Source organism: Lathamus discolor, chromosome 4, assembly GCF_037157495.1.
Source record: "Lathamus discolor isolate bLatDis1 chromosome 4, bLatDis1.hap1, whole genome shotgun sequence".
NCBI classification, from domain to species: Eukaryota; Metazoa; Chordata; class Aves; order Psittaciformes; family Psittacidae; genus Lathamus; species Lathamus discolor.
Genome location: NC_088887.1, coordinates 61,749,154 through 61,773,693, shown reverse-complemented (window position 1 = coordinate 61,773,693; position 24,540 = coordinate 61,749,154). Strand labels below are relative to the sequence as shown.

Genomic DNA, 24,540 nt, shown 5'->3' with positions numbered 1-24,540 from the left:
ATCATCTCAGGTACTTGAAAGTCACTCAAGTATCTACAAAACACACTGAAAACAGAGATCCAAGATTATGAATATTAAATGTTTTTATGGAAGTAGTATACCCACAAGTAATTAACTGTGAGCAAGGCTTTTTGTGGATAGGTACTCAACAGAGGCACCCAGGCACTGCGCCAAACAGGCTTTCTTATAGAAAAAAAAACCCAACATAGAATCGCACAATCAGTCTTTATTACACAAAAGACTGACAAGTAGACTAATGAATTTTATATAAATTTTATATTGTTTTCCCATGCAATTATATGTGAGTTTGTATAACTAATTCCCTCCGTTCTTTTTAGTGTCATATCAGTTAGTACAACATCCTCTCTCAAACTAAGAAGCCTTATTTCTCTAAGCAGATTACATTTCTAAATGCAATAACAATTAATTATTTAAACAAGGACAGATAATACAAGTAAATAACCTAATTCAAAATCTGTAAGATTATTTCTCAGGAATGCAGAAAGTAACTGTGCTGGTAACAATAAAATTCCTTTCACATTAACACATCTCTGAAAACTTTCTTATTTTCCACTTTGCTCATTGTAGGTAACTGAAGTTTTTTTATTTTTTGGTTGGTTTGGTTTGTTTTCTTGTATTTAAGAACAAAATCCAAATCAGAGGGTAAGAGACATTCCTTCCTGAGTGACATCTGCACAGGTTCCCTAGTCTGTACCTGCAAGAACAAACCAAAGCAGCTTCTCACACGGATGGGCTCTGGCCTGGCTCCCTGTCATCACAGGCATTTGGCTTCTACTTCTGTACCTAATTAAGCTAAAGTTTATTTGACAATGAGACATTTCACTACCTATCAGGACACAACATAGGCTGGCAGCTCCCTCTCAGCCAGGGTCCTGCTTGCTGTTATTTAGTGAAGGAATAAGGAAAAAAAAAACACCAACAAACAAACCCAGCAGTGCTGTAGGAAAGAAATATGTAGTGCTTTTATTGAATTTAAAAAATCACCTTTCTTCAAATTGCCTTTACATGACACATGAAAACTTTAACATCATTTGTATAAATATATCAAAAGGAACAAGTATTTTTTTAAAAATCAGTGTTTTGGCTCAGTAAAATAACTTCCATATCCCTAAAAGTAGGGATAACAAGTAGCAGTTTTTCATTCAGTTTATTCCAGTCAGCAAAAAGAATTCAGGAAGCCCAAGGTTGCTGGAACTCTGTCGGCTGGCCTGTGTAGTGTGAGCTGTCAACGTGGAAGTGTAAAGTTAGTATTATACCCTAGATCTCAGAGTACAAATACCGTACTTCTAGGGTCTAGTCTTCACATTTGATATAGGCATCTGCTTACAGGAGAGGTCTGTGAGCAAACCATACAGCTTCTGTCCTACCAAGTTCTTTTATCACTGATAACTGAAACTATTAGCCTTGCTCAGATGGATCTCAGTAACTTTAGATGTACCTTCACGCCCTTTACCTTACAACAGGCTGTCACAGAACACACACCAGATTTAAAAGCTGTGTGCGACAGCTATGTGAACGTGGCATTTCATGACCAGAACTGATCCACGCTTGACGCTCCCATCTTGACCAAAATACCGAATGAGACCAGAATACAAGCATGTGCTTGCATATACATACATGACATTCAGCAGTAAAACACTCCAGTACCATGGCAGTTTGAAAGTCTCATGTTTCAAACGCATATTTCCTCCTCCTATCCTGAAATGAAGAGATTCTTATTCCATTCTTGACAAACACACACTCAATTCACAAAGCTCAGAAGGCACTGTCTCTCAGAAGCAGAGTTTCAAGTTTTCCAGCATACACCAAGGTAACCAAATCACTTTAGGTGTGTGAGGAATCTATTTCCACTGGTTTTGCCACTTATCAGGCAGAACATGAGGGTCACACCATCCCACATTCACTAAACAGTTCTTCCAGGGGATGGCACCTCACACTTTCAGTCTTGTTTGGTTGAGAATGGAAGCATAAGATGATAAATGCTTGAGCCATGAAGAAGAAATGGCCAACATTGCAGTGACAAAATGAATAGACAAATTCTGAAGGATGTAGAATATGGTGGGGTTTTTTTCAGGTGAAAAAGTGGGGATATCACAGGATCAACTCAAAAAAAAATTCTGCCCAATACTGTATTAGCAACAGCCTTCAAGGACAGGCTGGCAAGTGATGGAGTTTGACACAATAGTAAGTTGGTTGTTCCAAGACAAGGGAGCTGTATGGAAAAAGATAGGCCACATTAAAAGAAAAAAGAACAAAACAAATCTGTTTAAAAATCAATCAATTCCCTCCCCCCCAAAAAAAGAACTGAAAGTACATCACTAGTTAGACATGCACACTAAGTTTTAACAACTTCCTTTCCCAAAAAGCTCTTTGGAAGCTGCAGCTCCAGTCCCACTTCAACTAGCCCCAGCCAAATTCAGTACATGGTCATCTCAGATTCCTTATATCAGGGCAGAGGGAAAGAAGAAAAACAAGCAGCTGCAGGGGGCAACACAGGGCATCTCTTTCACCTTCAAGAGTACTAAGCAACAACATAATTTTAGCTCTATTTTCTAAACACAGCTGGAGCCAAAATACATGGTCCTACCACCCCTCTTCTTCTCCCATATCACCCTGAACCCCCCAGGAACCAGATAAACTCACTAATCTGGGAGAAAACTATACCAAGGAAAAGAATGGTTTCTGCCACTGTAGCTAATTCAGCCAGCTTCAGCTGTCAGAGTGGATAAATGCTGGAGTCAACTCCCTGGCTAGGAACAGGAGAGAAAAACTGCTCTCCTTCAGAAAGAGCAACCTGCAAGAACTGGGTGCCATGGAGCCCCTTGATCTGGTCCTTAAGGTAAGGCAGATGAAGTCAACCATCCTATACTCCCCACGAGACAGTCTGTAGCATTAAGCTAATTGTTCCATTTGGGTAAAATAAGAACAAATATATTAAGCCATTTAATTGTGGGGGAGGGGAGGAAGGGGTGTCAGTGTGAAATCGTCTAGAGAGTAGTTTTTTGACTCAATACAGCATTAAAGTGATATTTTTATGCTGCCTGCATGGGACAAGTGACTAAAAATGGTACAGTTCTTTACAATGTCAACAAGATCAGGGAAGAGTTCAATAGCACTTTGAGGGGGCTGGGCTTGTCTCTTACCTTTTCTCTTGGATGGTAACACACTGATGCAGTAACACAGAGGGATTTATCTTTCGGCAAACTGAGTAAGACAAGTAACAAACTTCTAACAAAGAAGTTTTGTGTCCTTTCATTAAAAAAAAAAAATGGAAGAAAACCACTTACTGGCATCAACCATCCCCATTACATAATATCATAGTTGTAATTAATACAGTTCTCTTCATATTCAAACTTTAACTGTAATAAAACATAAGGTTGTTTGTTGTTTGCTTTTTGGTTGTTTTTTTTTTTTGGGGGGGGGTGGTGATAGTTTTTCTCCCCTTTCATTTTTAATAACAAAAATTTTCCAGCAAATCACAGTGCAATTCTTGGGAAAGGCTTCATGTACTTCCTATGTGATATCCATGTCACCTCTGTGCTACTGGTGGCATTTCAAAGCATTCTGTTGTTCTGGACAGAATTAAAAAATGATTCACATCTGTAGATGAAGTTGTAGTACCTTCGGTCCAAAAAATCTGGATAAGATTGTCTGCACAAAACAGATAAACGTGATCTTCAATCAATCCATCACCAACCATGTGAATGCAATTAGTCAGTAAGTGTCATTCTTCTTTTGTTATTTAGGGAGAATTAAAGTCTTTTGGTAACAAATGCAGTCCTGATGAAGATCCATTTTTTCTGGACGGCATGTGGTAGCGCACTTTCTTCCAGAATTTGGTACTTGCCGAGTGAGACCTTTCTGAGAAGTCCCCTTTCCATCGGATGGCCCCATGCTTTTGCTTAACGTACTTGATGGATTCTGGCATGGTTGCATAATCCTGTATTTTTTCCAGTTCAATGAGAATTACTTTAATGCCATCTTGGATAAGAGCATTATACATGGCTAACTGCTTTTCAGATACATCTTCTAGAATACTGTAACAGGAGGGTTCTGGTACTAAAACAATTATCACTCTTCTACTTTGATGAATTTTTTCATCAGCGATGCTGATCACAGCTGTAGAGGAGAAGGTTGTACAAAATGAAGGGTTTATATTTCTATATTTTGTTACTAGTTTGTTGCAGTTGTTTCACTGTTTGACAGGACAAGGGGGAACGGCTTTAAACTGAAAGAGGGTAGATTTAAACTAGATATCAGGGAAAAATTCTTCACTACGAGGATAGCGAGGCACTAAACAGGTTGCCCAGAGAAGCTGTGGCTGCCCCACCCTTGGCAGTGTTCAAGGCCAGGCTGGACAGGGCCTTGAGCAATCTGGTCTAGTGGAAGGTGGGTGCTTCTGCTCATGGCAGGGGCTTGGAACTAGATGATCTTTAAGGTAATTTCCAACCCAAACAATTCTGTGATTCTACAATATTTGAGCCAACACACTTTACCTCACAAATAGGGATAGAGTAAGAGCATGCAAGCAGTTACATTGTGTTAGCCAACAAGTAGAAATTTGGCCAATGCAACACAATCTGACCCCATCAGCATGCATTTGCATATTCTTGTTTTGCATAAACAGAGGAAAGCTACCAACGACCAACTACTTGATTTGCTAATGTCATTTTATCATCATCACAGGTGCAACAGCAAAAAAAACAAGTTTCAAAACCATAGGCCTAGATAAAACTCATCTCCAGATGTCTAGGCTAGCCAGACACTAAAAAAACCTGGAAGTGACAAACAATATCAGGGGAAAGGCAAAGATAAACAGGCTTCATAGAAGCACCTAGTGCTGTATTTCTCATTGTTCAGCAGAGAAAATAGGAAAATAGCTCATTTGATGGTGGCTGATTTTTAGAATCACATCTGACTGATTGTCTGCTTCTGAGTTGTATTTGCAGCTGCCAATGAGAAAAAACTCGAGTTTAATTTGTCTTCAGGTAACTTACCTTCTCCTGGTAAATCATCCCTCCCAAATATGAAGAGGTTATACCCACACTGTCTTTCTAAGACCTCTGGTAGTATCTTCAGAGCAAAAATATCTGATGAATACAAGCAGCTCTCTCTGTTTTTTGGATACACAACATAAGCATCATAGATCTTCCCATCTGAAACTAAAGAGCAAGCAACAGAAGTAATATGAGAATGGATTCTAAAGACACAAAAGCAAGCAAGCAAACAAACAAAAATATCTAAACTCTGTGCTTTTTTCCCCACTGGAATCCTTGTTTTAGGTCATAATCCTGCTGTTACCTAAGCATATATAATTATACTAAGCCTGAAATATTTGTAGAATCAGGCCTTCTAGAATTCAGTATGCTGGATCTGAATAGGCAAAGGAGACATGCAAAATGAAGTAGGTTTTAATATCCTTTTTTAACTCCAAATTTAAAAAATGTTATGACTAAATTATTTGGGAAATAGGGGTTCTAGTAATACAACTGAATACTTAATATTACAGCTGCCATATAACTCAAAGGTAATTTTTGTAACCTGGAGTTTCAAAGCACAGCAACCACTTAGACATGAAAACAAAAACCAAAGTATTTGGCAAAACTCAAGGTCTGAATGGTATTAGGTATTCTGAAACAAACTTTTCAGAAAGACCAAATTTAAAAGACTTCAAAGAAATATAACGGAATCTCAATACCTCTAGAAAATACCTTCTCTTTCTCTAGCCAGGTATCCCCTCTGAGACGTCAGGAAATGACCCACAATTTACCATAGTCTCACAGACAGCTCCCCTAGCAACATTCTCCTGAATGACAGGAATTTACAGGAAGTAAAATAATTGGAAGTGCCTTCAAATAGAAAATGAAAGCAGGTGAAATTTGTCCTGGTTCATCTAGTGAAAGTAAGAAACACTCAACAATTCCACTGTATTACTCCTTTCTGTAAGAAGAGTAATTAAAAGAAATCTAAACAACTGCTATCAGAGCACCATTCAAACCACTGAAACATGTCTTCGGAGAAAGGAATGATATTTCTGCATTCCTGGAAAGTTGCTGATTTTTCCCCCTGCAGATGCTTTTGTTTTCTGAACTAATTCTAAACATCCTAAAAACATGTTATCCTTTCAAAAATCCCAAGGAAGTCCGATCACACTCCATGAGGTTAGCTCATTGCTTTGCAAGGGAATGTGGAGCCTTGTTACAATACAGGGTACTGTTACACAAACATACCTTTTTTACCCAGGAAAAGATGGCAGGAGTCCCGATACCAAAGCACAATATCAATTTTGAAGATCTTGTAGATACAGAGAGTAAAAAAAACTAAAAATACTAAAGAAACTCCTCCTCCAATTAAGTAACCTTGAATGTTCCGAGCTGCAGTAGGGTGGAATGAGAAGAGAGAAAACAACACACAGTTATACACTAGAACCAGAGAGGCAAAATTGTTTAGCCATTAAAATATTTTTTAACCAAGGAATGAATAAATAGGACTGGAAGGTTTTCATGTATTCCTTTCTGCAAATATTCAAAAACCCTACTATTCCATTTCAGAGAAGAGTTACTTTAGCAATGTGACAAATGAGGCTACTCTTCTGCTGAAACATGAAAATATTGACATATAGACTAGGGCAGCAGTAGTGAGAATTCTTGTATAAAGTCTTATCAGTCAGGAAGCAAGAAAGTCAAAGGTGGGAAGGTGATTCCTGACCATGCTGTTCTCCCCAGCTCTCTCTAGCCTCTTCGAAGATCTGTCATTGAATTTACTAATTTTCTGTCCTAAAAAAATCACTCCTCACAAACTGCATTTTTTAGTTCATGCATATTAAATGATTTGTGAGGTTAAATCCTACCCTGATAATCTTTATGAAGAACTTAGTTATGTAACAAGCTAAAGCTCAGATCCACTTTTTAGTCAATTACTTGTTTACAATGTGGCCAGTTAAAGGCAAGTTTGAGAATAACTTCTGTCAAACTCACAAGCTCACAGCTGACAAAACCAACTCAACTGAAGCTCAACAGACCAGAGGCTATTTTTCTTCAGCCCTGCATTTGAGTTTTCAAAGCCTACTTTACCTTTAAGTTCACCTACTAAAAAGAAAATGTCCTGCTAGCTACCAATAGGTCAAACTTATCCTTGTGTCTGAGCACACAACTGGGCACAAGACACATTCTCCAACAAGTGGCAGGATGCTCCCAAATCAATATGCATGAGCTTATCTATAAAGTGATAACACAGCACACGCATTCAGTAATGGAAAGTCCATAACCTTTCCAAGCAAACTATTTCACTTCTTCATTATTATTCTTGTTAAGAGTTTCTCCTACTACATAAGTAGATTATTATTTCTTTTCCTTTCTCCTGGCGATCTGAAGCCTATTATTTGTTACCGAAGGACAGCACAACCAGGTCCAAATATACATTCATGGCCTTTTGACAGTCCACATTTAGTCTTGTCTCCCTTCCCAGCTTTTCAGAGAACTGGCCATTTTCACTGCTCTCCTAGAAGCACAATATCCTCCAAATCACACACTTCTTTAAGTACAAGTGTGTAAAATGAAGCACAGTATTCCACTGAGGTCTGATACTTGTTTCAAATAGATTGGAGTGTTTCAATAATGTTTCCTAAAACACTGAATGAGAAAAGACTAAACAAAAGTGTTCTCCTTAATTTTGCTAATAATACAACAAAAGTTTCACTAAGAAAGGTAATGAGCTGCATGGCCCACTTTGCACCACAGTACATCATACAGTTTTAGCTCTAAGTAGGGTGTTGTCAAACCAAGATCATCCTTGACAACCGTATTATCAAGATTAGATCTCTTACCTGGGCTTTCCAATTTAATGTAGGCTGTAAATTGTTCAGAACCATACATGAAGTGACAGAAAAATTTATGTGCATAATCCTTTACTTTCACTTCTGAAATGTTAAATTTTGCTCCAGATACAGCAAGGCCATGAGGCATCCCCTCTCTGTCATTAAAAAATGGTAAAAAGTAAACATCTGTAGAGAAACTGAAATATCATTGGTTAATATGTGAAAGATTCATCCATCCACTATTACAAGACCATTCATTTTTTACCTCTATAAACCTAAGAAGCCAGTGAAGCACAGTAAATATCACCCCTGAAACAAACAACTTCATGACCAGAGGTGACTTGGCATTTTCCATACATATTAGGTTACTGGCCCTTATTGCTGAGTGGGACAGAGTGTATCATTAGCAGTTACGCAGATGAGGCAATGGAGAAGAGGCAATGAAACACTTTCCCATCTCAAATTCCATCTGAACTTCTTTTTTTTACTGTCAGGATGGTCAAACACTGGAACAGGGTGGCCAGAGAAGTAGTAAAGTCTCCAACTGTGGACATATTCAAGACCCAGCTGGACAGACAACCGAGCAACCTGCTCTATCTGACCCTGACTGAGCAGGGGGGTTGGACTAGACAGTCTCAAGAGGTTCCTTCCAACCTAAGTGATTCTGTGAATGTAAGACTATTCAAACCAGTGATAACTAGTAATAAAAGTGCCAGGATTCTTTGTACTGATGATAAAGCAGAGATCTTTCTATACAAATAGACTTCCCAAGCCCATATGGTCCACAGCCAATGGTGTCAACCAACTTGGGACATAATGATTCAAAGAATTCACAAAAGCTGAGTGACCATGGACCAAATGGCAATAAGAAGGCTGGAGATACAACATGATATCATGCTAAATACCATCCTGCTCTAAGACTTACAAGTGTAAGGTGTGGAGGAACTGCAGTAGGAAGGTACCTATAAACTAGCATCCTATTCTATATACTGAAGTGACATCACCTTATACACTCAAGGAGGAAAACTCATGTTGCAGAACATCCTGAAGAACCAGTTTCTATTACTTAAATAATGGCCAGAAACTTCTGTCATGGGATGCCAATACAAACATCCCCATTTTACAACATGTTCAGACTTATCCATGTCAGCTTTAAGTTTCCTCCAAGCAAAGAGTTACCTCCCAGGTGTAAGCCTCAAGTCCGTAATGTTGGCCATGCCTACACTGTGGTTTGCTACCAGCAAATGCTCCACAAAATTAATTGCTGAGAAATTGCTACTATTTTTTGAAATAAAACATTATTATTGCAATTAGGTTAATTTCTCTGATACTGGATAACTTGCTTTGCACTATTAATCCTAATTAGAACTTGCACAGGACATATTTTGCACATCTCTACCTCTGACGTGAAAAAAATTATCAGGCAGGATAGTGATGAGTACTGGAAATCACCTCCAAGCAAGAAAAAAAAAAAATCTTAAGGGAGAATTGCTTTGAGTGTAACATATTAAATACTTTTCAGGAAGTGTTTAATAGCAGCATCAAGCTGGCTTCAGGAGAAGCTGCAGTTACTACAACTTTAAAACAGCTACACAGAGCTGCACATGTCTTAACTGCTGAAGCTGAGAAACTTCATGCCCTAAAGAAAAATTGACTTAGTTATACCTTAAGAGACCACAAGCTGGGGTCCTATATTTATAAGCAAACAACCAAGCAGACAGATCTATAATGAAATTAATAATTCACTCTAAGGGAACTTTGGGACAAAGGAGAACTAAGATTCCTTCTGGAAGCCAGATAGAGATCAATGAAAAAAGATAGTTTTGAAAGCAGTATGAAAGCTGATTCTCTTATTTTGCATTGATGATGGCATTTGGTGGAGATAGCAATGCTTCTGCATGACTGTGAGCTGATCAGCTGAGAATTTCTATTTCTTTCTTTTCATACTATATTTTAAGGGTTGTATTTAACAGCAGTGACTGATAAAACGAGAAAGCAAACAGTACATTCACACTATGCTGTCAATAGACCAGTCACTGACTGAGAAAAATCCTCAAAAGAATTGCTGGTTTTATCAGCTTCAATCATGTTTAATTTTCCTGAACACAAACAAAAAAACCCCACCAAAACCTAAATGTCCTGCAACAAGAGTTCCTGCTTTGTGGTCTTGAGGATTAGCAGCTGTGTCTGTCCTTAGAAAAGGACCAGCTTCACAAATAAAAATAAGTCAAGTGATTTTTGTTTGGAACAACCAATCCTTCCCATATTAACACCAGAAGGTAGGCTTTAATCTATTAGCAAAAAAAGATTGCATAAGAACAGATGCCTAAATAAGCCTTACAAAATCATGTTTCACAACAGCATTATAAAAGCCTACGTATGATTGCTTTATTACATTTATACCTGATACATCAGTATTTATAATAAAATGGTTTGGGTTTTTTTTTTATCCCAAGCAATATGAATATTATGTACTTAATGTAGACTTCTAATTAGTTTTTCAATAACTACTGGCATCTAGTCAAATGCGGTCAACTTTACAGTGAATTCACTGCCAATTACTGCATTTACTTCACCTACAAATGCATTTACAGTTCAAGGTATTATACTTACTCATAATACTGTTCCCTGTAGGTGCTATCAAAGATATCAACATCCTCATTGTCAACTTGCCAGAATGGAATCAAGCCATTTATGCCACTTGATACATTACATTCCATAACTACATGAGAACCTACAAAAAACATTCAAATATGGCAACTGAAGGTCTTGTAACAGAAGCAGGATCAAGAGATTGGGGAACAGCTTTGAAAAGGAGGGATATGGAAAAAACCACTTACCTTATGAAAAGCAGAGTCCTTAAAACTCATCCATTTGTAATCCACACCTGGGTGCCTCCGATCTGGATTTAAACTCCACCCTAAATGTAGGTGTCTAAATGTTCACATCTACACATAAGCTAGATGTCTAAGCTAGCAACAGAGTTCAGCTTTGCTCAAGTCCACTTAGATACAAGTAGACACACCTGGACCTTATCAACTGAATGGCTCTCCAGACTCCACTGAAAGATCTCCAGAGCTCAAATCAGTTGCATGTACACAGTGTGGTGACATCTGAGATGCTCTCCAGCATCTAAGACATCTGTATGGAGCTGGCAGATAGGACTTCAGATCTTCAAGAAACTTGTCCTGCTAGAATAGCCAGACCACTCAAACCAGCACTAGATATCTATGTGTAGGCAACTGAATTGAGCCCCCATTGATACCAGCTTGACTTAAGGACCCTAACTCATATGCGGATACTCGTGTAGATAACTATATCCTGCAGCTGAATCCCATGTTCACGAACACACACATCTTTACTCCAGATCAGAGTCTTTTGGCCAACACTGTCCACTGGGATGGTTTCTGAATACTCTCACACTTTGCTCCCAGAATAAGCTCACCTGTCACTCCTTTGCCACCAAGAGTCCAGATCTTATAGAATACTTCAGTATTAAGAAAGCAAGCCAAGTTGCAGAATATATTTATTGCCAATGTACCTCAAAGTTAAGCAGCTTTCTTGGAGTCCTTTCCTTCTGTATTTTACCCATGGAAGTCATGATTTGATAGGAGAAGGTGGGCTCTCAGATCTATGTAAAGATCTCGGTGTTTCGTTTCCTAGAACCACATCAGATCTAGATGCTTCCACCAAGGAATGGTGTCTATCAAAAGTATGGAATAAACCTTTAGCTCACACGCAAAGCAGTTACCTGAACAAGAGTTCACATAGAAACCACAGATGCTTCCCCATCTCTCCCCTCACAATAATCAATTTTTCTAAAGATGGGGTTTAATGCATTTTACAGCTCTTGGGAAGGAAGAAAAACCCTCAAATGTTCCATGCCCTCCATTTCCATACATTCATGAATGTACTGTAAGTAGCTACACAGCCTTCTCCTGCAATTTCTCATTCAAAAAGCGTACAAATGTTTCTAGGTTCATGCAGGTGTTTCCAGGTTCTGCCCCACAGCCAGGCATTTAATGGGAGCAAAGATTTTTTTTTTTTTTTCATTAAATAATGGAAGTCACATTAAAGGTACAGAACAGAGAATACTTTTGAATGGCAGTGCCCTTTCTAAAGAAAAGAAAATAGAACAAACAAAAACCCTATCAAACCAAAAACCTTCACCAACTTCCTTTAAAGGATCCCCTGTAGTAGAGAACTGTTTGTAGTTGTTCACTAGCCCACAGTAAACCCACTTTGTGGGTTTGTTCAGTAGCCACAATAAACCCAACTTTGTGGGTGGAGCCATTATGTCTCCTTTCAGTTTCATGTGTGACTGCTTTGGTTCCTATGTGGAGCCAGAAACCCAAAGCAACCTTTCCTCAGAACTTCTCTAGTTACCCAATTGTTTATAATCCTTCCTCAAAAGGTTACATGATAACTTAGATGCTGCATTAGGAAATTCTAGTAAATAACAAATCACACTTCTCCAAAATCAGCTAATACCCTTTCTAATCAAATACTTTGTTCAAAACAGTTCCCCCTTAGTGCACAATGAGGAAAAAAAACCATTATAGTTCAAGCAGCTCCAAACATCATTCTTCTGGACTACATCAGTAGAACACAACTCTGTCCAATATATGGTGCAATTTAAACATTTATGGGTTTGCTTAGAAAGACTTGCCTACCATACACTTGGCCCACAGAATCACATAGAGTAACTGAGGTTGGAAGGGACTTTGGGCAGTCTCCATTCCAATTTCCAGCTCAAAGCAGGACCAGCTCTGAGAACAGACCAGACTATTCAAAGATTTATCCAGTCGGGTTCCGAAACCTCCAAGGACAGAGACTGCACATCTTCTCTGGGCAGCCTGCTGCACTGCCTGGCTGACCTCACTGGAAATAAGTTAGTCCTTATATCTAGAATCTCTTATTTAAATAATTTCTATGATAAACAATACGTGGGATATCCATCAACTAGCAGGTTACTGTTTCACAGAAGATCAGAAAGCTTTCAATACTCTAGAAAGAGGAATAAAATCCAAGTTGTGGAGAGGGAAAGGAGACAGGAAACAGAGGAGGAAAAACTACTGAACTGATTAACTGGTAACTATCCTAACATGTTATATATGTGTAACCATATTTCCATGGATACTGAAGATATGTCAAGACATGGACACTGGGAAGTGGTACAAAGGACAGATGGCAAGAATAAAATAAATACATAAATGCATCCTACCCAACACTGCTGGTCAAGAGACTCCAATCTTAGGCCCACAGTCATCATGTTGTGTCTGTGTGCCACCTCCTCCCTCACCCCCCAGTTACTTGCAGGAATCATACTCTATTATCTGTCTTCCAGATATTCTCAATCCACATGCCTATCTCCCAGTCTTGCTGAAGTCAGTGGAACTGTTCATGTGTTATTTCTGACAGACCAGTGGCTTATTGGTTTCACTGAATGTTAATGACAAATAGTCACTACTTACCAAGTTCTACTTCAATTGTATTATTCTTTGGATAAATAAACTTTGGCCTCATCTGCAGTGGTCTTTCTAACAGAAACAAAGAGAAAAATAAATCTTCAGGCAAGAAATCTTCCACAACTTACTTCAACTGATAGCTTTACAATGGTTTTATTTTATTGTCTGGTACTATTGTAGCTCCATACTTACTACCACTTTCAAATTTACAACAGAAGTATCTCATGAGATTTGCTGTACTCTACCCAAATTATTCTATTTTAGCTTCCAAATTAACAAAAGGCTTTAGCTTATCTTAAAAATACTTCTTTAAAAAAATTCAGATTTACTGATAGGTGATATCAAAGTAATACAAAAAAACTGAAAACAAAACAAAAACATATGATTAGCTTTGTCAGACAGATGGAAAAAGAAGAGGGATTGTATCAACAAACTTCTAGACCAGGTAAATATCTGTTTAAGTAAAAGAGTAAACAAGCACACACTTAAACTCGGCTGCATGATGTATAGACTCACTGCTAGTAACTCACTGTTCTCGTATTACCTATATAAAGTCAGAATTTGGATTTTATCTAAAAAATTAACACCTTGCATCCCACTAACTTTTCTGATAGGATACTATCATGGTACTGGCAAGGTCATCAGCAATGCTACCGAGAAAGACTCAATCACAATGATCACAGCAATATATGACAGTACTGGAACAGTAAGGCAGCCGGTTCTGAGCCCTGTGTGCAGAAGAGCACAACCAAGTGCCAACAAGTAAAGCCAATCCTTTCCAGAGGAAGATTTATTAACTTTACAATATTTATACAGCTTGTCACATCTCCTTTCCCATCAATCGAGATTCTACTAAACTTTGTAAGCAAGTTCACCAACAGAGCCACAAGCAGGTGTTTTACTGTGATGGTCTCAAAAAAAAAATTCCTCTTTTTATTTAATTTAACAGTGCATTATTTGTTTTAGCAAAAATACACATCCACTCAACCCCCCTAGTAATCACTCCTTCCTCCTAATTCTCATTCCTAACCCTGCATTTCTCATTGCTCCATGACAATTCCTCCTCAGAAGCAATGCTCAAAATGCATCAAGAATTAACATGCACCACTGCATTTCAATTTTCCATTCATGGAAAAATTAACTGAAGGTGATTACAACTCTAACTTCACAGAGCTGAAAAGTAACATGCCAAATAGTTTATGCCTCCATACAAATATTTACAGCAGAGCCAAAAGAGAAGAGAGTAACCTCAATGCACTCACCTTTAACCTCTAGACTCATGGTTCTTGAAACATTATATTGCTTTCCCATGTATGTGTACACCATACGGCATGTGTAGTTTCCTCTGTCTTGTACAGTTACATTGTGAATCAAGACAGCATTTCCACCCTCTGCCAAAAGAAGTCTCTTGTCTTCAAGAAACCCAGGCTTACACTCCTAAACATATCAAAAGTACCTGTAATTTAAGGGAACTAATAACCTGATAATATTTAATAAGTTACTGAACTCTACTGATTATTAAAGTACTTGACAAATACTGATTTACTTTTTCTGCAAGACACAATATGGGTTCTTATCCAAGTATCATTACACTCCAACACGAAGTTTGATGATGCCTTGTTGCATTTGCGCTTTCTAAAAATCACTGCAGCCAGTCCTGTAAGTTTTCAAATGCTGTGTTTTAGTTCCCTGCCTTCATCTAATAGCTTGATAGATATCTCAAGTGCACCAGAAGTTATTACACATGTTTATGAAAATACATGCCTGCATTGCCAGTTTACCAAGATGAACGAGAACTACTGTAACAGTGCCTCGTGCTGTCGGGTGTATTACTGTTTCTGTGGCAGTGCAAATGCAGTGAAAACCTCTCTTCCCTGACCTATAAGCAGTAGAGAATTATTTCATCTCAAAAGATGTACAGGTGCAGCACCAAGGTTATTTTACATGTGCAGGCCCAGGTATCTACTTTAAGACCAGCATCAGAATTAAGCTACTTTAGAATTTTACCTTAACACAAGATATGTGTTTCTAAGCTTGCATAGTCTACAGAGTATTCTGGCAAAAACAGAACAAGAGGCATAATAATACCACACCATGATCACCAGATAGGACAAGCCTAATATTCTGAAAAACTGAAATTAATTATGCAGAGCCTTATATATAAAGAAACATGTAAGCTTTTAAACTTACTATCTAAGCTTTTAAACTTATTATCTACAAGAAGTAACCAAAGAATAAACTAGATTTTCATAAATCAATAAGCCAAAACACATGTTTTTGACTCTGAAAAAAACTTGCAATCCAAAAATGGACAACTGGATTTTTAACATACCTCCTATACCTCCTTACAACTCCCCAGTATTTTTGCAAGATAGATACCTTACTCAAACTGTAGAGGAAATTAAATCTTTCCTTCCAAAAGCTGCTTTTACACAGTTATTTTATAACACATTTTAAATAGACTATTTTGTGTTTTGTATATATGAAAAACACATGCACAATACCTTATACCAGTGTACTTCAGGCTGATTATTGTCTTCATCTTTAAAATGTTCTAGATCAGGACATATTATCTTTCCAGTATTTCTGCTTGTCACTTTTTGTTCAAACCTCATTTTTCCATTAAAACACAATCTGTTATCATTCTTAAAAACTGCTAAATTTATAGTTTTTTTCTTAGAGTAGTTAAGGCTCCTGTAATGAGAATGGCAGAGAAGTCACATCATTAAGGTTCCTTGTTTCCACCAAGTCATTAGCAGTAAGGCTCTTTGTTTCCAGCAAGTCAGGGATTTTTCAGAGAGACTTCCACATCTCCACCAGCCTTGCCTCTAACACCCCTGCTGCATGGCCCCTAGCTCTTAAACATCCCCCACAGCTCCTCACCCCCTGTTCCAGATCAAGACATGCAAATAAGCTCTGATTTTGTGCTGTGAGCAGAGTAAGGTCTCCTCTGGAAGCACCACAGGGGATGCAAGGATTCCTCAGAGCTGATGCTCTACAGAGCCTCCAGCACCAGCCTACCCTTGCCATTTTCAGCGCTACATTTGCGAAAACACAGTAGTGCAGGGTACCCTGAAACATATCTGCACTGGAACATTCTCTGCCAAATGAACAGAAGACAGATTTATCTCAGCATTCCTTGGAGAGATGTATCAAGAAAAACAGTCTGTAAGTCTTAGCAAAAGAGAAGCAGAGCTTTTGAATAACATACACATCAAGGTGCAACATCAATGCAAAAATATAATTTTGCAGCAAGAGCTCACAATAACCTGTAGTACAGTAGCTCTGCAGAGGACCAGTGGCACTAGAAACCAGAAGCTGATGCCAGAAGTAAAGGAATACTCTCTAATAATTTTTCACTCAACTCTTTATTTCTCAATGCTATGCTAAGGGAGAAGTTTCCAGAAGAGTGAACATGTTTGGACAGTCCTGGTATTAACTTCAGTACACTAATTTATATACTATAGTATTTACATATTGCACCTTGACAAGCTCTGTAATTAAGGTTTAAGTGAATGATGCACAAAATGTAGCCTACAAACACCACAACTGAATTTCCAAGTTTTTTGTCCCGCTGACCTTTATGCGGGCCAGGGATGTGAGGTGTCCACGGGAATACATCTTATAGCTAGAGTAACTAGAAATAGCAGGAAAGACTAAATCAAAATTATTTAACTGGGTAGCTTTGAAAGGATTACATTTCTTCTGACTTCCAATTTTAGCTTCATTACCAACTCTGGAGCAAGAAGGTGCAAAGGCCTAAGACAGTCAAAGTTTTTGCTGATCACTGTTACTATACTCACAACTCAAACTCCTTCAGTATAACTGTATGCACACCAGTACGCATAACTGTCTAGCACATTGCTTTGCTCTTCAGATACATTTTCAGTTTTGATCAGGAACATGTGGTAATGTTTTAAAACAAAATATAAGAATAGTTTTCTGCCTTTAACATTTCTAGAAGGATTCCCCGAAAGCTGCTATGCTCCTCAGAAAGTCTGTATGTGGTGATATTGCATCCAAAACTTATAAACAAAGCAACCCACCCACACAGACCATTGTTAATATTATCTTGCTTTAAGATAAAAAGTCTTCTGTATGAACCATTTCTGCAGTGTTACATGTGTGGAAGGAAAGAAAAAAAGGCAGCACACAGAAACAAAAAACATGGTCAAAACAGTGCTTTTAACAGATCTAAGCTCTCTACCTAAACCAAAAAAATCTATACATTCAAGTTCCACAAATGTATTATCACACCTGTATTAGCACCCGCCTGTTTCCCTCCTCCCTTCCTTACCTTACATTACATTCATAAAGTCCAGAATCTTCCAGCGTTGCAGGAATAAACCAAAGCAAGTCCTCTCGCTGATGGATCCTGGCCCATCTCTCTGTAGTCACTGGTGTAGAACTACCATTTTTATACCACGTCAGACTGTAATCAGATTGAAGGGCTGGCAATATAAATATCGGGCAACTAATAGCTGTAGGCTCTCCAACAAGTACAAAGTAATCACAAATAATGCATTCTTCTATTGAAAAAGAAAACGAAAAAAAGTATCAATCCTTTTAATATATATACTTTAAAAAATATTAATAATTAATTATAAAGGAAACTGAGTCCTACTGCTTTCAGGACTAGAGCTACAACATGTCTCTTGAAGGTGGCATTCAACAGCTATCTTTAAGTTCCGGAAACCGATCTCTTTGGACTTTCTTCATAGGAATCAGTTAGAAGCTAGAGTACCCTAAATTTATGAGGCTTGATTTAAAAATATTTATGTCGATTTGTTCATTCCATCCCCAACTTCAACCCAAGAAGAGGCACTCAGCATATATTCAATATGCTGAAGCAACACCAAACCCCAAATCCACTGTGCTGCTCTCAGTAGCTCTTTTCTCCTAAATACACACTGCTCATCTCTTGCAGGTATTCTTTTTTATAATGGTAATTTCAACAATGCATTTAACTTACCAGCACTGAGCAGAGGTATCAGTAGAATGAGATGGCCAATAAGCAAAAACCTAGATGTCATCTTTTGCTGCAAAGAATAATTTTTTTCATTAGTGTAGTAAGAGAGTTCAAGCTGTGCTGTTCTCTGCACCCTGCATTACTTCTTAATAAGAAGCATTAGTCATCTACTCCTCTTTCCACATGTTTACAAGAGACACAGCTACAGATATCCAGTGACGCATAAGGTTTCATTCTTCAAAATGTTCTTGTACAGTTCAGGAAACACTGCTTTTAAGTGCAGATGAACTTGTAGCTCTTTGAAGGAAGACAAGCACGATACAAGTCCAGTGTGATCTGGCACTTAAGTGTGTGGAAACCACAGCTAATATGAATTGCTGTGGTCAGACACAAAACAAAGCGTTTGAGAACTGTAATTTCACTTCACATCTCAGGACTTCTTTGCAGATTTCTCCAACAAAGATGTGACTGAATAGACACTCATTGCCTTCATGGCCTGCAAACGGCTTCCACAAAACATCCAAATCTCAACCAAGTCCTGCTCCTCTCTCAGATGTGGCTACTTTTTCTTGGGAAGACATCAGCAGAGCCCTTCCAAAGCCTTCTGCTATCAGCCACCTGGAAAACACTTAACTCCTTTGCCTTCTGACAGGTCCTTATCAGTTAAGGTCTGCATTTACCTGTTTTGCCTTTCCTCAGTTCCTGACTCTTTTGTATGCTGCTCCCTCCCACCCTAAAGCAATCTGTTTTCCCACATAAGTGGCCCATTGCAAAACATTCATTGCACAGGTCCTAGTTAATATTTGCCTTCTACCCAGCTAGAAATGGCTGGAAGAAGAGATGTTGTTCCCTGAAAAACACTCATGGCCTTGACTTACTTTTATATCCAGTGTAGATCACTTTAGTGACAAATAAGCCACACCAGCTCCTTCTTTTGAAGCATTTCATGTGCAGATATGTTGGGGTAGTAGGGAAAGAAACACAAAGCAGAGTTCAACACTTTCGTGTAACAGCTTCTAAGTATGTACTTCTGCACAGTTCATCTGACAAAGCACTGATACCATAGTTTTTATTTAGTTGCCTTGTATGTGGTTTTCCTTTAACTTGCAAATGAGCTGACACTCCATTCTTAGAGTTTGAATTTACCTGTAAAGAGTGAAGAAGAGTTAAAAAATGGATTTTACAACACACATCATCTGGACAGCAACATACCCATACAACCCCGAATCTTCCACAGACATCCTAAATATAAAACCAAGAGCATCCCTCTGCCTACACTAGAGAGATGACTCAAAACAAAAGAGCAACAACAAAACTTGCAGTTTTGACCAAGAATTCTAGCACAGGGCTTTGGAAAATAGAGTTTCTGTCAAAAATAACATAAAATTACACAGGTGTCAAGCACACACCAAAACCAGACATAAGGAGCTACTTTGTAAGATAGTCTTAACCACTAAAAGCAAACAAAGAATACTTAAATTAAGGGCAACAGAAAAATAGCTAAGCAATCCAATAGGCTAAGCTTTACATATTGCATCCATTACTGGTCTTCCATGGGTGGACATCTTTATAATATTGTATGCTAAAGCTCAACTTTTTAAAAGTTCTACTCTTTCAAAATTCACACACACACACCACCATCAAATATTGCAGCAGTAAAGCTTGAGAACTCCAAAAAAAAAGAGAAAAAGCCTCTAGCATCTGTAGTTACAATACCTCACAGCATACAGAGCATTTCTGCTTTGGTCAGGCAGTTTCAAGTGAGCAAACAAGGCTTTTACACTTTTTCTTAAGCAGACCATACACAGAAACACTACCCAAAATCCAGAAATGTAAAACAGCAAACCTGATGTAAAAAGCAGATGCCTGTTAAGATACCTAACAACTTTAGCTTTGTAGTGCCTCCTATCCAAGTCTCAGCAATATGAAGTGGCCTTGTGATACAACCACAGAAGCTCAAAAATCTCACTTATGTAGAGAGAATGGCAATTTCACTGATGACACTGCCTACACACTTAGTCTGGAACACTGTTTGAGCTCAAAATTTGCTGGGCTCAAAGGAAAAATGTATGTGAAGTCTTTTAAGAAATAGGTGAGGGGAAAGACAACCAACAACAAACAAAAGCCTGCACCACCGATCATGTCTGTGGTTCAAGCTACTGAAAATTAAAAGGTTTGATTTCCAAGTTACTTTCCTAATATATATCTTCCCACAGTTAAAATACAACTTACTACTGCTCCTTCAAATGTCTAAAATTACATCTTGAAAACAGAAGCAGGAAACATGTTGACCTAATTTAGGATACTGGCATTTTGTTCTTTGAAGGATGCCTATCTTCTCAGAACTTGCCCTTTTACTTGCCCTAGGTACATTGCCAACTTTAAATGCCACAAAAAATAGGTTTATAGACATACCAGGTCCCTAAGTCTGCATGCAGCAGAATTTACTTGTAAATAACTTATAAATACATGGACATGACAGATCCTTGGAGAGGCTGGCACAATGAAAATATGCTGAAGACAGTAGCACAGAAAGCAACTAAGCCCCTCAAATGTGTATCAGCACATCACTGTTAATTTAAGTGGCTCTAAATATTGATCACTGTCTATGTGGACTCATTTCAGCAAGGCTCAGATCCTGAGCCTTTGAGTCATACAGAACACCACAGAAATTGTGCTTAAAAGGCAACTCATTGCCACCTTTGCAAATAACATAACAGCACAGAAGTGGAAAATGCCCCAATTTAGTAGCCTACCTATATAACAGAACTGAATTCACTTTTTAAGTAACACTTCAATACAGCTTAATTGAAACAGGGTAAGGAGGATGTGAAGAACCAAACACGTGTGGCCACGCGCTCCAAAGTACAAGCACCAAATCAAGATTCAACCTACCACAACAATTCATACAGCTCACACCTCGTTCCTTGTGCTTACTGCAGTCAACAGGAGTAAGCTGTTAAGCTGCCTACCAGGGTTAAACTACAACAGCAAAGCAAGATCAAATTTCTAACAGCCTATACCTTGTTTCCAGTCTACCACTTTCCCAAGGTCCCACCCAACTTTCTGGTCTTGACACACTCAACATTCAAACAAAATGCAGCTAATCATTCTGTGTCCCTGATCATAGCAGGAGGGTTGGAATTAGATGATCTTTCAGATCCCTTCCAACCCAAACCATTCTATGGTTCTGTGATTTCACAGGGGCATGTGTGAACCCTGAGCCACACGAAACGATGCAGAAGTACCCTCTAAAAGTGGATCTGGTTATCCACTGTGGTATTCTGACAGCAAAGTGACAACCACAAACTTTTGACCTTAAATGGCTCTTTTCCAGACTATCCTGCAAGTTGCACAATTACACAAAAGCATTACCCTTATGGAAAACCCATTATACAACACATTATGTTGAAGCTACATCAAAATGAAGACAGAAGTCAAAGAGAATATTTGCAAAGAAGCCTGCAATAGTTAAATCTTTATAAGCTAAATTCCAATTGAACTTTGCCTCAAAGTTCACTGCTCTAAAGGTGAATCTGAAACAAATGTTTGTTACAGGTACTGCCTCAACTTTGACCAAAGCACAGGAGAATTAAAAACCATCTATATCGCTACATAACTGTACAGATACCTGTAGCTCTTCATAACCAACCAACACCAGTTGATTCTAGTACCGGGAACAGCTACTTATCCTCCCACTTCAACCTCATATCAAACTGGAAGCAATGACAGCACTCAGATCACCTTGAAAAAAAGTGATCTTTTCAGTGTTCAATTCAAAACAGTACCTCCTTTCGGCATGAAGTGGAAGGAGCTCATTTCGCAGTCAGCGCTTCGAAGACTTTTCTATGTCATTTCACCCCCTGCTACCTGTCAATATGAAGTAATGTGGAATTTAGTGTGGAATATTTCTTACTTAAGTCCAAAGTAAGTTATTACTTTTCCACTAACATTTTTGAAGTACAATTAAGAGGCATTTAAAATGACAAGAAGGATTCATGCAGATAAAACTATATCAAACCCACAATTATGCAAAGTATTAAAAAAATAAGTGTACTTCTCCCAAAGGAAGGAAATCAGTAACACTATTAAAAAAAAAAAAAAAAGGAAAAGGAAAAGTAATGGCTATTTAAGGATTAATTTAAAATATCTGAATTAAAGATTCTGCATTATAAAACAATTTTTATACAAGGGTTTTATGCCAATCTCTTGGCTTTTACAGCATCCCAATTTCACAACCTATATGAAAGGTGAGCACATTCATTTAGTACTTCCAACCCGGTTTTTGAGAATCCAGGCACATACCAACAGTCTAAGTCAAACGAGTGTGCTGTTGCCGAATTTACAAAGGAAAGCAAAACAGATCTAGCATTTTGTTCAAGTTCTTGATGAAAATTCTTCAAACTTAAGAACTGCTGCTGGCAACAAACCAGAACCTTCATCCATCTCAGTAGCTTTGGATAGCTTGCTCCTACCAAGCTCTGGCTCTACATGCTGCTGCCAACCACCATCTCAGTTGTGACCAGCACAGGTGCAGGACTGCCGGATCAGGAGCTCCTCGCTAGGTTTGGTACTGCTGTTTCTGAAGGCACCTCCTTCACACAAAGCCTTGCTCTTGTCATATGAACAGTTTAAAAGCTTGGACCAGATGATCCTTGAGGTCCCTTCCCACCTGGTATTCTATGATTCTATTCTACGATTCTGAACAAGAGCCCCTGCTTTATTATGGTTATGCAATAACAACTTTCTGTAGTGGTTTACTGGGTCAAGAAAATTTATCCCAAGCTTTATCCTGCTTCCTGTTACAAGTACTTTAAAAAATACGGTTCAGCACTCCTAGTCCTCATTTTTATACCACACTTCCTATCCTGTTTGTATAACACAAGACACAACAAGGAAACAGAAATGCAAACCCAAAAACGTGACTTCCAAGGAAGCTATTTGGTAGCGAATCAGCAGCCCTACACCGCGTGTCAAAACACGTCTGAAATTAACAGAAAACACGGGTTTGGGGTTTTTGCGAACTACCAGCACTTCAGTCTACCTGACAAGGAGTTGATCCTGCCTTCAACCGGACACCCTGACCGGCCTGGGGACGATGGACAGTCCCCCTCGCCACCGCCCGCTACCCACACTGCCAAACGGGCCGCGGTGAGGCGGGACGAAAAGCCTGGCTGCCCGGGCACTGCCGGACACCCCGCCGCCGCCTCCCCTCCCGTTCACGCCGGCGGCCCTGGAAGCCGAGCCTCCGGAGGCAGCGAGGCGGCTGTCCCGACGCTACCCGCTGCCCTTCCTCACCTCCATGCGCTCCAAGCGCTCCCTGCGCCGACCCAGCGAACCCGACCGCCGCCACATACCGAGCGGCCCGCCAGCAGGCCCCGCCCCAGCCCGGCCGGCCGGAGCCCCAGCCGGCGCCTCGCCCCGCCCAACGGCCCGCGCCGCGCCGGCAGCGCTCGGGTGCTGGGCGGCTGCTGATGGTGGCTGGGGGGGCTCAGCCGGCCGGAGGGGGCTGAAGGGGTGCGGGGAACGAGGGGAGCCGACCAAAGCCAAGTGAGCCCCGAGGGCCTGCGGCACCTGGGGCGGGCGGGCCTTCACGGTGCTGTCCCGGGTGGCCTCCCCTGGAGCATCCCCCCGAAGGTCGGGCTAACCGTGTTTTCTCTGGCAGCAACCCACTTCCTATAGGCGCCACGCCTGGGTTTCGCTCCCCTTCCTGACTTCAGCACTATGCGGACACCCGTTTTCCAACAGCTGCCCTCGGGGCTCTTGGCGAGCCCTGGGCAGCCTGATCCTGGAAAGCGGGAGAGCCCTGTGGCCAGCTGGGCGTGCGGGGTTGGCCGTCATGCAGGGATAACACCCGTTTGGAGCAGAGACGTTTCACGTCTTCAAAGAAACAGGTTCTGCCTGTGCACCATGATGCATCCTAGACACACCAGACAGAACCATACCTGCCCTGGGGGCCTGCGTAGCACACATAAAAGCAGCTCTTGGTGAATCCGGCACCTCACTGGTGCAAGTGAGCGCAGGGACTCACTTACGTCAGGTATTTACCGGAACAGCCATGTGAGTGCCTGATGCCACTGTTCCCGTATTCCATCACCTGAAGTTGCTCAACCTCTCTATTTGGAGCAGAGCTTTGTTTGTTTTCCAAAAGTGCTTATTTTCTATCTGGTTTGGTCAGCTGTCCCTTCTGCTGTGCCAGGGCATCTCTTTTCCAGTTCAAACAATAGTTTTCTTCCTTCAGGGTTTAGGTAGTAATTCTATATAGT

At 39.7% G+C, this 24,540-nt stretch overlaps 1 protein-coding gene across 10 annotated transcripts; it reads right to left on the bottom strand.

Moving 5' to 3' along the window:
- Positions 1-956: 956 nt before the first annotated feature.
- On the bottom strand, positions 957-23,675 carry LOC136013604 (interleukin-1 receptor type 1-like). Of its 10 annotated transcripts, none has more exons than XM_065677720.1 (14): positions 23,573-23,675; positions 22,063-22,144; positions 19,153-19,420; positions 18,278-18,344; positions 17,603-17,834; positions 15,810-15,999; positions 14,568-14,742; positions 13,312-13,377; positions 10,451-10,571; positions 7,847-8,034; positions 6,252-6,395; positions 5,019-5,183; positions 3,165-4,140; positions 957-2,233 (listed from the first exon to the last, which is right to left on the bottom strand). In XM_065677720.1, exons 4-13 carry the CDS (start codon positions 18,336-18,338, stop codon positions 3,764-3,766), a joined length of 1,719 nt encoding a protein of 572 aa, XP_065533792.1. In that variant the 5' UTR covers positions 18,339-18,344; positions 19,153-19,420; positions 22,063-22,144; positions 23,573-23,675; the 3' UTR covers positions 957-2,233; positions 3,165-3,763. The 10 variants fall into 10 exon arrangements, with proteins under 10 accessions (XP_065533792.1, XP_065533800.1, XP_065533798.1 ...); XM_065677728.1 differs by having other exon boundaries at positions 7,847-7,992; XM_065677726.1 differs by having other exon boundaries at positions 17,603-17,831.
- Between the last annotated feature and the right edge of the window lie 865 nt (positions 23,676-24,540).

Bases quoted from the DNA above. Each gene is read 5' to 3' on its own strand.
- LOC136013604 (XM_065677724.1), bottom strand. From the start codon at position 18,338: ATGACATCTAGGTTTTTGCTTATTGGCCATCTCATTCTACTGATACCT. The intron at 10,572-13,311 runs GTAAGTAGTGAC...TGTTTTTTGTAG, and splicing joins TACAATTGAAGTAGAACTTG to GTTCTCATGTAGTTATGGAA. The intron at 6,396-7,846 runs GTAAGAGATCTA...ACCCTACTGCAG, and splicing joins CATTAAATTGGAAAGCCCAG to CTCGGAACATTCAAGGTTAC.